The sequence below is a fragment of the Pelobates fuscus genome, chromosome 2 (genome assembly GCF_036172605.1).
Source record: "Pelobates fuscus isolate aPelFus1 chromosome 2, aPelFus1.pri, whole genome shotgun sequence".
NCBI classification, from domain to species: domain Eukaryota; kingdom Metazoa; phylum Chordata; class Amphibia; order Anura; family Pelobatidae; genus Pelobates; species Pelobates fuscus.
This window is the reverse complement of record NC_086318.1, coordinates 315,727,817-315,740,396: the sequence shown is the minus strand read 5'-3', so window position 1 is coordinate 315,740,396 and position 12,580 is coordinate 315,727,817. Positions and strand designations below refer to the sequence as shown.

The window sequence follows — 12,580 nt, the reverse complement described above, 5'->3', positions numbered from 1 at the left end:
GCGCAACTGCATCACTCTAGACCACGCCAAGACCTCACAGCTCTGGACTACAGATTGACGCAGCAGGGTGAGACCTTGCCCGGACATCACCCGTAGGGGACCGCGGGCAGAGGGCATCATTGCCGCCAACAGCAGGATGGTGGCCCATGGAACCAGTGTCCCAGACGTGGCCCGACCTCGGGTAGCTGCTTACCGGAGTGTAAGGGAGATCCTGGGGGGCCTTTGATGATTTGCCGGCAATTGAGACCCTTCTTCTTTCCAGGCGAACTTGGTTGGAGCCAATTGCATAAACCTGACCCTGACTGGCACAGCCAGCATGAAAACAAAATGGTTTCATTTTCAATCTGATGTAACTTACTTTAAAAGCTTTTATCTCCTGCTATGTAAGTTCAACTTTAATTACATACAGAAGGCTCGTCCAGGATCTAGCAAACTTATTAACAGTGCAGGAGATGGGAAATTCCAAATTAAACAGAATTTGCAATAAAAGGTGTAAACATTAGATGACTCTTTACAAGAAGTGTTTAGGAAGACTGTGTAGGTCACATGCAAGGAGGCGTGACTAGGGTTTCATAAAAAATGATTTAACTCCTAAATGGCATTGGCATCTCCTGAAGCTCTGCCTTTAGTCAAGTTTTGTTGTATGATATCTTTTGTTTACGTTGGCATATCATTGAAATTTCACTGCAGTCTTTGTGAGCATTTCACCAAGATTGTATCTTTATAAAGGGCTCAAAATGTTTGTTTTTTTGACAATGTTTTATTTCCCGCTTTCACTTTAGTCTTTAGCACTAAACTGATATACCCAAACACAGGCTGGGGAGACAAAGACACAGTGATTATTTCTCATCAGTTGCTCTCCCTGCATATCACTTAAGGGAGAGAAGCTGTTTTAATAACAGCAGCCACATAGAGCAGTTGCTGCACTGATTTGTAACTCCCAGGCGTGATCAAGGCATGTACTGGTACAATCTTAAAGGACCACTATAGGCACCCAGACCACTTCAGCTTAAAGAAGTGGTCTGGGTGCCAGGTTCCTCTAGGATTAACCCTTTCTGCTGTAAACATAGCAGTTTCAGAGAAACTGCTATGTTTACATTAGGGTTAATTCAGCCTCTAGTGGCTGTCTCATTGACAGCCGCTAGAGGTACTTCCCACTTTGATTTTCACAGTGAGAATGCTTTCCTATGGACTGGCTGAATGTGCATTCAGCCGATGACTGCAGAAGAAGGAGGAGATTCCCCAGCGCCGAGGGAGCCCGGCGCTGGAAAAAGGTAAGATTTTAACCCCTTCCTCACCCTAGAGCCCAGCGGGAGGGGGGCCCTGAGGGTGGGGGCACCCTCAGGGCACTATAGTGCCAGGTAAACGAGTATGTTTTCCTGGCACTATAGTGGTACTTTAACATTAAAGATACTGTATCCCTGGAGAGACAGAATCACAGTCTTTTCATATATAAGTTACAGGAAAGAGGATAAATTAAAGGTGTCAGCTGTCATCTGGGAATGTAACTCTAACTAATCTTGAGAAGCTCAGGGGTACAACCACTGCCATGAAATTAGTTAACCCTATGTACTGCTATATAGTTCTCTCACACACGGAGAGGGAGCGATAGATTGATATATGCATAAATGTATATAGATCAATAAACAGTACAGGTATGCACAGTCTGCACAATAAATTTTGCAAGGTTTCATTTGTCAAAAAAGACGAGGGTAAAACAATTTACTATTTCCCTTGACAAAATAATATTTTACATTGTCTGCATTATTTGAATCATATTTATTCCCATACAATCCATTTTGCCTCAATTTATATAGTCCAGGTCCTGTACTCACTGAACTCACAGGTTGGTTAACAATACAAACTAATATTACAGTGTGAAACAATTGCTACCAATGTACTACAGTTTTTATAATCCCCAAAATATACATCTTATTATAATGCTGTGTTATAAAAAAAAAAGCATAATAGTGTCATCAGATTGAATACACAGGTTGCTATCATTAAAATTTTTATTTTTGTTATGATTAGAATGGATAGCATCACTTGGAAATGGACAGGATGTGATATTACATTTTTAGTATTAAATGATCACAGCTGCGCATTTACAACAGTTTTACTAAGGGATGTTTCGTCCATCATGCAATTATAATATAATTTAGATTTTACAAATTTTAATGCAATTTTACTTTTTGTTTTATCATGTGTATGGTCAAAAGCAGAGCACTCTGCATAATAAATAGGTCAAAATACTTAATACCTAACAAATTTTTTTTTAAATGAATCTTGATGGTTTTATTAAAAACATTTTTTTGTTTTTTAAATATATATAGATAGATATCAAAAAACAAAAAGGTTATGGTGGGGAAAAATTTGGATTGAAAACCCCTTCCACCTGAAGTCTGTGGATAGTTAATGCAATGTTAAACAAAATTCTGCACACTAGTCAAGCCATAAGATTGGCTTTTCCAACAGAAATCACAAATCTGCAGTGATGTCACTACCGCAAAGGATTCTGGGTGGGCATATGCAACTTAGTTTAACAAAGAATCCCATTTTTGCCTCAGTCCATTTTAAACATGGATTATTTTGAGTCTGTGTTTGCTGTATACAACAGCTTTGAAACACAACTGAGGAAAAGATGCAAAGCCAGTGAACCACTCATGGACAGCTGTTTCATTCTTAATGCAAATCATCAGCATGAAGTTGGTTACTGGTTTGCTTATTGAGGCTTGGTAGTGCTTGGGAACCAAGCCTCAAAAATGACATTGGGTTTCATTGGGATAAGGTCTTTTAATATGTCATCCTGGTTTAGAATGTGCCAGTGTTTGTTGATGGTTTTCTTAATAGTATTACTTTTGTTATTGAAATTAAAAACGACTTGCATAAAAGGGGGGTCCTGGAGGTCCTTTTTACTTTTTTGTTTTACTATCTCCAATGTTTTATTAAAGGACCACTATAGGTACCCAGACCACTTCAGCTCAAAGAAGTGGTCTGGGTGCCAGGTCCATCTAGGATTAACCCTGCCTGCTGTAAACATAGCAGTTTTAAAGAAACTGCTATGTTTACAAATGGGTTAATCCAGCCTCTAGTTGCTGTCTCATTAACAGCCGCTAGAGGCGCTTCCGCGCTTCTTACTGTGATTTTCACAGTAAGAAGACTCCAGCGTCCATAGGAAAGCATTCAGAATGCTTTCCTATGAGACTGGCTGAATGCACGTGCGGCTCTTGCCGCGCATGCACATTCAGCCGATGACGGCAGAAGGAGGAGATTCCCCAGCGCCGAGGGAGCCCGGCGCTGGAGAAAGGTAGGAATTTAACCCCTTCCTCACCCTAGAAAAGGCGCCCACCCTGGAACCAAGACCAGGATCCAGCTTCCAGTGGGTAGACCTCTCCTAGTCCAGAGAGCGTAGCAGGAAAAGCTCTTAGAAGAGCTAGTAATTATACTCAGGGGAGTATTGTAATATAGCAATCCCCAGAGTGTATGTAGTTCTCCAACCCCCCAAACATGAGCCAAGACTTCATGAAGGGGTAAAGCATTCTGTTTAATGGCAGCCACCACTGGCCTTATATGCAAGTCCCCATGCAAGGACCACTCCCACCTGGACCTTGTGGGGAACTGCAGCACCAAGTCACAGACCAATAACAAAAATGGTTAAATGCATGACACTCCCATATACAAACACACAATCACTCCCCTCTGCCTTGGAGATAATTGAATTAAGAATTGTACTAAACTAATCTAATTATCTCCAATCACAGAAAAAAAACATACTTTTTAAAAACACCCCAAAAGTACCCTAAAAATACATAAAACCGCACAAATGTTTCATCCCCTGATCTGGGTGACCAATATATCCAAAAATCACCCAGATCAGTTCAGGGGTTCAGGAATGTCCTGGAAGTCTTATTTTTGACCGACTGTGCACATGGTCCCATGCTAACGGTCGGTCTCTCTGTCTGGAGTACAAAAGTACATACTTCACATGAACAGAGCCTTTTAAAGTAGTTTAGCCAGGTCTATTGCAGGGGCCATAGTCACAGGATAGGAGGCTGGCAAACAGGCCCCTCCAAAAACTTGTGGCAAACTCACAGGAGAAAAAGAGAGTTTGTTACAAGTATTATAACATCCACAGTTAAAATGCAACGCAGAACTCAAAATGTTTAAAAAATAAAATAAAATCAATTCTCACACTTTTTTAGATTTTGTTTATAATAAATTGTTTCACATATGAATAGTTAATTTAAGCCCCGTTTCTCCTGAACAAACTGATATATAATAAGTTTGGGTGCACTTAATATGAAAAAGGTGATTTACGGTTGAACAGACATATAGCACAAATTCCAATTTTTGTGTTCATTTTGTTTTGATCAGTACGTGTACAATTGGCTAAGTTCTTAAGGGGTTAAAAGCCTCTAGTGGCTGTCCCTATGGGAACGCATGGGATTGGCTGAGATCATCAATCTCGATGATCTCTCTCAAAGAGGTGGGTTCAGCTGCGAAAACCGGCTCTGCGAGGGAAAAAGTTAAATAAAACTTTTTATTTTGTTTGTTCATGAGCTCAGTTTACTTTTCACTCTAAAATCTTGTGTAATTAAAGTTTTCCACAGTCAGCTTGTACTTTTAGATCTATAGAGTTCAACTCTGTAATATGCCAAATATTTGTCTTTCCCACAGAATTCTGCTCAATCAACAAAAGATACATATGGGATTAATCTTTCAGATAGTCCTTCAGAGGCCGATCTGCATATCTACACAAGGTAATCTTATCATATCAGATAAACCAGGTAAAGAAAATTGTTTACATTTCTGCACTTTTGTCAATGTATTTTGACTGTTTACCTTTTTTACCATTTAACCTCAATAATGGGGCGGACCATATTGTGTATTTATTCATTGCTCTTCATGTTCAGTTGGGGCTGTCTGAGGGAGATTGAAAACAGAGGTTCTGAAATGGGCACCAGAGAATAGAATGAAATTCGAGTGTGGATAAACTGGTTCTCTTCCACAAAGAGGTTATGAATGTGAATAATTTCTGTCATTGGCCCAGATGGTGGTTCTCAATACTTCTTGACTCTGTTGATCCTTCAAGGATTTCCATTATATGTGAGAAGTTTATGAGTTCCGGTGTCTACACTAAGGAATTTTATAAGATAATGTTTTATAATGTATTTCGAGATTGGTATTGGGGTTGGAAAGAAAAAAAACTGTGACTGTGGAATTGCCCAGGTCAACCCCGACTTTCCTCTTGTATTAGTTTTTTAAGAGCTTCTATAGGCACGACAACAGCTTTAGCTTAATGAAGCAGTTATGGGGTATAGATTATGCCCCTGCAGTCTCACTGCTCAATTCTCAACCATTTAGGAGTTAAATCACTTAGTTTACATTGCCCTAGTCACATCTCCCTGAATATGACTTGTCCATCATTTTATTTTCTATTTATGTGGGAACCTTATTGGTTTAGTACCACTGAGAATACGCTTTTATTGCAAAGGAAATCTGTTTGGCTGCTTATTATGGAACAGTTGTATTTTAGGATGTATTTAAAAATTTACATAATCTTTTCATGGAAGAGCCAGAAAAATGCACAGTACGAATTCATGATTTTAATCTGAAAGATTATTTGTTCAACTTGCAATTACATTGTTTAACACTGGGTGTATTGGCTTACTGACTACAATAAATGGATTAGTAAAATCATAGATGGATGGAGTGAAGTATGGATTTGTATTAGAAGGTATTTGCTTTGGACAAACCACTCCAAACCACAAACTTCGAGTAGACAATTCCTTTTTCATCAGTCCCATACATATGATGGAAATAGGCAGATTCCAGGCCCGGACTGGCCATCGGGCACACTGGGCAAATGCCCGGTGGGCTGCGATGGCCGTGGGGCCGAGGCCGGCAGGGAGATCACAGGATCTCCCCTGCTGGTCTATGCAGGGCCGGCACTATCCGAGCGCCGGCCCCGCTGTTTTCAATGATGGGCCGGTGGGGAGATCAAAGATCTCCCTCACCGGCCCACATAGAGAATATTCCGGCTGCCAGCGGGGAGAGAGGGAGGGAGCCAGGAGAGGACCCGGCAGAGCTCTATCTTGCAGCTCCGCCGGGTTCCTCTCGCGAGATCCGGAGCGTTGCCATGGCAACGACCGGATCTCGCGAGAGTGAACTCTAGCCCGCAGGGAATGGGACATTTTCTTTTTAATGTCTCTCTCCAATAAACATTTCAAAAAGCTTAAAGCAGGCAGGGGTGACGATTCCCAAGATTGGTCTCCTATTGCAGCAATCCCAGAGGCCCAAGATTGTGCCGTGGCTGGAATCCTTCTTTCTCCTGATAGGAGGAAGCCTTAGACATACACACGGCTTACCTCCTACGGATCCAGGGGATTAGTCGTCCCCATCAACTAAAGGATATCCTTGGTCTTATGAAGAATATCCAAACTCTTTTCAATGCTGATCTTGCAGATCTAGTCTACTTTAAAAATGGCTGGAGCTGTTAGCACTCTACTCATCTTCTATTATAAAATGAGATTTATCACAAGCTGGTATTTTCTGTCATGTGTTGCAGTGTTGCCATACCCTCATCTCAATAAAAAAAAATGTATTAACCCCCCAAAAATAAAAAATAATGTGTGTATATGTATATATGTGTGTGTGTGTGTGTGTGTGTGTGTATATATATATATATATATATGTAAATTATGTGATTGAGTCTTGATGACTAGTGACTAGTCAAAAACACTCTGCTATCAAGTTCTTCAGAAGAGGCAATAGGAGCTTAAACTGAAGCTGCCTGGCTGTAGAGTCCATCTACCTGCAGCATTCCAAAATAAAACAAAGACAGTTTTTTTTTTTTTTTTATGACAATGTATTTTTCCTTTGCAAGCGGAGGTCATAAAAAACTGAAAAAAATAAATAAAAAATAAAAAACTAATAAAAAAAAAACACATCTGGTTATTTTGATCAAGTGGCATAAAATCAACCTTTAGTATATGCTTTCATTAATCTATAAATTAACTATTCAGCTCTACCAATGTGCATTCTCAAAATACACATTACAGAGCTTGTGTAAATGCACACCAAAAAGTGTTTTCTTTTGGAATGACTTCAGCTTGTTCAATCTTGTACTGTGTAGCCTCCAGTGATAAAGAGATGCTTTGGGCTGCCATGGCAACCTGAAATGATTTCATAGCTGTGTGGAAACATAACTGTTTAAATGCCAAATGCATGAGCAATGCTAAGTTCACCCATGCCTATCTGGTGACCTATGGAGAAAGGAAATTGTGAAGGCTAGTGAATAAATGAATTTAGTCATTTAAGTAAAATGTCGCTTTTTTAAGGGGTACATCCTACACTGTAGATTGAAAATGAAAGGAGTTGGAGAAAAATCCCTACATTCAAAATTAGACACGTGGGGGTAACTGAGGGATTTTTTCATAGTTTTGGGAGCCGCAATAATGCACATGCTACAGCTACATATCCTTTACCTGCATTCAGGGCCGGTGCAATTTTTAGCTACACAGGCGAAGATGCATTTTGCCGCCCCCTTCCCTACCACCTGCAAAAAAAAGTGCATCTTCACCTGTGTCTTATAACCCCCCCCCCTTTTGAATTTCTTACATTCTTACCCTCTTTAGTGTTTTTCATATTCCCTCTTTTGAATGTATTACCCCTTTTGTGCTTTAGTGTATTTTATTCCCTCTCTAGTGTATCTTACAACCTCCTTTTTTATGCCTCTTACTTACACCCATCCCCCTTTTGTTTCTCTTACCCCCAGCCCCTTTCTTTGTTTTGTTTTTTTTCCTCCACCACAGTCCTTCTATGTGGCTATTTCTCCCCTTAGTCTGTTTTGTGTGTAGATCCCCTCCAGATTCCTTTGTGTGTCTTTTCTTCCAAACAATGTAGACATAGATTTGCAGGCAAAAATACTTACACAATCATAGAGGCACACAGACATTGTTTTTCAGGCACACAATCAAACAACATCATGCAGGTACACTGTCATACAAACACAGACATAATCATACAGAGACATACAGACACTGAGAGACACAGGCAGAGTCATATAGACACACAGGCAGAGTCATATAGACACACAGTCAGAGTCATATAGACACACAGTCAGAGTCATATAGACACACAGGCAGAGTCATATAGTCACACAGGCAGAGTCATATAGATACACAGGCAGAGTCATATAGACACACAGGCAGAGTCATATAGACACACAGGCAGAGTCATATAGACACACAGGCAGAGTCATATAGACACACAGGCAGAGTCATATAGACACACAGGCAGAGTCATATAGACACACAGGCAGAGTCATATAGACACACAGGCAGAGTCATATAGACACACAGGCAGAGTCATATAGACACAGTCACATAGAGTCATACAGATACAGTCACACGGAGACATACAGACACAGTCACACGGAGACATACAGACACAGTCACACGGAGACATACAGACACAGTCACACGGAGACATACAGACACAGTCACACGGAGACATACAGACACAGTCACACGGAGACATACAGACACAGTCACACAGAGATATACAGGCAGAGACATGCACACATACAGAGGCATTCAGTCATACAGACACATGCATACAGAAACATACATACAAAGACATAAAGGCATGCAGACACATACATACAGAGATATACAGGCATACTTACACATACATACATACATACAGAGACATACATACATACAGGCTCACAGAGACATACATACATACAGGCTCACAGAGACAAACATGCACACAGAGACATACAAAGAGGCACACAGAGACATACATATATATAGGCACTCAGAGACATACATACATAGAGGCACACATACATGCACACAGAGACATACATACATACATACATACACACACAGTCACAATTACATACCTACTGTACATACAGGTCATTGAGGTGCATGCTGACTGGTGACCGGCTCTGTGGAGTCCTGTCTTGCAGCTCAGCCTCATCACAGGGCGCCAGCCGCGCTTTGTGGTACACAGGGAGCAGGGATATGATGTAAGCTGGGCGGGTGGTAAGACGCTGCGCTGAGGGGAGGCACTTGCGCTTAGCTTCATAAAGTAACCGGCTGGAGGGGAGCGCTCCCCTTATGCTAGCGCCAGCCCTGCCTGCATCCCCTATGGGTAGACATAATGCACTGCCCTCTCCTCACCAGTAAATAACCACCATTTCATTCTCTAGCCACCATATACCAACACTATGTATTTGCCAGACCTCCACTCACCTTCAGCATTCCCTTTGATTATACTCACTCCCAGGAAAACAGATATTGTAATAAATGAAAGCATCATGATGGTGCAAATTCTCAAGTGACTCTTCTGAGTATGCGCTAAAGTAGTTATAGTTTCCATTCCCCATATAAGTGATAAAATAGTTTAATGCATTGGATGTGTGTGATTGGTTGACAATATCAGCTAAAGTTCTTTGCACAGGAGATTAGTATTTTTTTAAATATTCTTTGAATATTTAAATTTATCATCTATATAATCATATTTTATTTTTGCTGTAAACACTGTATTTTCAGAGAAAATGCAGTGTTTACATTACAGCCTAGTGATAACTTCACTGGCCACTCCTTAGATGGTTATTAGAGATCCTTTCTGGGTCAAAGCTGCCTAAAATGCATTCAAACATTCAGTGTCTCCTCCCTCTGCATGCAGACACTGAACTTGCCTCATAGAGATGCATTGATTCAATTCACCTCTGTGAGGAGATGCTGATTGGCCAGGGCTGTGTTTGAAATGTGCTGGCTTTGCCTCTTTGTCAGTCTCAGCCAATCCTATGGGGAAGCATTGTGACTGGATCAGGCTACCACTTCTGCTGATGTCAGCAGGCAGTGGGCAGTTCAAAAGGAAACAGGACAAAGCCAGCAACTTAAGGCTTGAATACAAGTAAGAGTTTACTATATTTAGTGAGGCATGAGGAGGCAGGGGGGCTAGATGATGTCTTTAACCCTATAGGGTCAGGAATATATGATTGTGTTCTTTACCCTATAGTGCTCCTTTAATACATTTTAGCTAAATGCCTCATGGGTGATCACTTAAAGATGGTACAGGATAAGGTACCAGAGATGGCAAAACTATTCTTTCAGACTGGATGCATGTTCCATACTGGTTCAAAGGAATGTAAAAGAGAAAAGAAAGAAATAGAAGATAACACACTTACCTCATATGGCTTTGTATTCTGAACACTATTGTAATCCTTTTATTTCTTTCATAATGTTGATGAAAAACGTTTGTGTGATCTCATTACAAAACACAATTTACACTCTTTTTTTGTTGTTTTTCTTTTCCTAGATTTGTACATTTGGGACTCTGCCAACATCGCCAAGACAAAAGAAGTTTGAAAATCAAATCCAAGCCCTTAGATACAATTTTAAAACTGTAAGTACATTTTGCTGTATATTTTTGTTTTGTTTTAAATCAAAGTTAGACAAAAACTTTTCACATTGATAGTCATAATAAACCTATTCTACAACATTCATGTGTGTGAAGAATTACATTTAGACAATATTATACAAACACTTCAAGGAAAACTGTCACCTGGAAACTATTTTGTAACTTGTTCCCAGTGTTAGAGCCTGCTATGCCATCCTACACAACGAAGGGCTTTAAAGACATTAGGGTGGCATAGCACTCCCTAACAATCTGGCCCTCCTATTTACCAAGCAGACAGATCACGGTCTGAGTGTATGCCTGACAACCCATGCAGTTCCCCTGCAGGCAATGACGTCTTTCCGCGTCACGTAATCACAGTAACAGCCTGTCACTGCAATCACTGTTGCAATGTCTCAGCCAATGAATTGTAACATTGGCTGAGACATTGTTCTCTGCTCCTCTCTTTCCTCACTTTGATCTGAGATGGAAGAGGAAGATATATCATTGTTTTTTTTAACTAATCAACACTTCTTGTGGTGTTGTTTTTTATATTTCTATAAAAAAATATTATTTGATCTGCAATCAGTAATTTTATTTTAATTTTTGAGTTGGGTGTATGGTTTTCTGTGGGTGGAAGTGGAAATTGGGGGGTGGGTGAGGTAGTAGGTATTAGGCAGGTAGGCGATTTCAGTAAAAATCACCTAAAATGGCACACTATTATTACGGCGGAGGAGGCTTATGCCATTTTTGTAAGTTCATAGAGTGACACTCTCGCAGACAGTGACACCGTGATAGCCTCTGATATTGAGCCCCTAAGTGAGTGCTCCACTACCATCTTCAAACTATTGTATTACTCTTTATGTGACTTTGTTAGTTTGTTTATCTGGATTCCTGACCTCGGCTTGTCCAGATTACACTGTTAGCTGCCTGTACCGACTTATTGGCTTGTTACAGGAATATATAAATATAACACACTGTAACGGACCGTTTCAGCAGACAAGGGGTTAAAAACCGTTTAGGCGATAATCCCCTTTTCCATAGACCAGTAGCTACTGCAAGCACCAATCTCCCGAACTGCAAACTGTACAAATCTTCCAACTCCCGAACTGGAAACACACAAACCCTGGAATAGCTGAACAGGAAAAGCATATAATCCGCTTACACTCCTGGCAGTCAGCATACAATCCAATTCCCCCAATAACGAGACAACACTTCGTTTTGAGGGTCAAGCAGAATCTTAGGTGCTGGCACACCTAGCCTGGTTTTTATTGCAGTTGTTACAAATACAGGTCCGCCCACAGGGAGGTATAAAACAACCACTCACACATCAGTTACATCCCACATATTCCCTCCCCTTATCCTGAGAGGAAACTCAATTATACATACAGTTAAAACATACTTTCTACCCAACTTTCATAACTCTAAAACCATACATCACATTCACATAAAAATACATATCCACAATCAATCCATTCAGGGGAACAACATATTAAAAAATGTCATGAATCAGACCAGGGGTTCAAAAGTTAGTAAAGTATCTTTTAAAACCCCTGCCAGCTCAGACCGGTTTTACAGAGCCCTCTCTCCTGGAGAAGTAATCCAATTACCTCCCAGGACACAGACAAGACTCCATTATGCACATGGGGACACAAAGACAGTAAAACACTTTAAAATACATAAAGTCATCTTTTACGCATAACACACAGACATTTCACATATCCCCAGATAGCTGGGATCTGAACACACAAAACTACCGAATAGCGCTCAGATCCTATTCACACAGTTCAATTGCCATGGAGCTAAAGTCTTTCCCATAGTCTTTCATTATATGAATAGGCTCCATGGCATAGCTATCTGGGGTATCACCGCTCACACAGGGCAAGTACCGAATGGCCCCACTGTGTTTAAAGGGCCAGAATGAGTGACATGCACTCTGTTAGGGCCGAATACGTTTTTTAAAAGGGCCCAATTTCCCAGGGCCATAGTTCAAAGGCAGCAGGCGGGCAACCAGGCTTCTCCAGTTCACAGTGGCGAGGCTGTTTTCGCCACACTTCTCCCCTTTACCAATTAGACTAACAGGGTACCTGACCTCCTGCCAGTCAGTGCCCTGGTTAGTCCAGCAACCCACCCACAAAACAGAAACAGCAGTACAGCCCACCCA

General features: G+C 40.8%; 1 protein-coding gene across 1 annotated transcript in view; it reads left to right on the top strand.

The window, feature by feature from the left end:
* The window catches only part of FIG4 (FIG4 phosphoinositide 5-phosphatase), a 493,827-nt gene that overhangs the window by 413,197 nt on the left and 68,050 nt on the right, over positions 1–12,580 (top strand). Inside the window, exons 22-23 of the mRNA XM_063443525.1 lie at positions 4,678–4,760; positions 10,339–10,425. Coding sequence (XP_063299595.1) covers positions 4,678–4,760; positions 10,339–10,425 — 170 coding nt within the window. The remainder of the gene's footprint in view (positions 1–4,677; positions 4,761–10,338; positions 10,426–12,580) is intronic.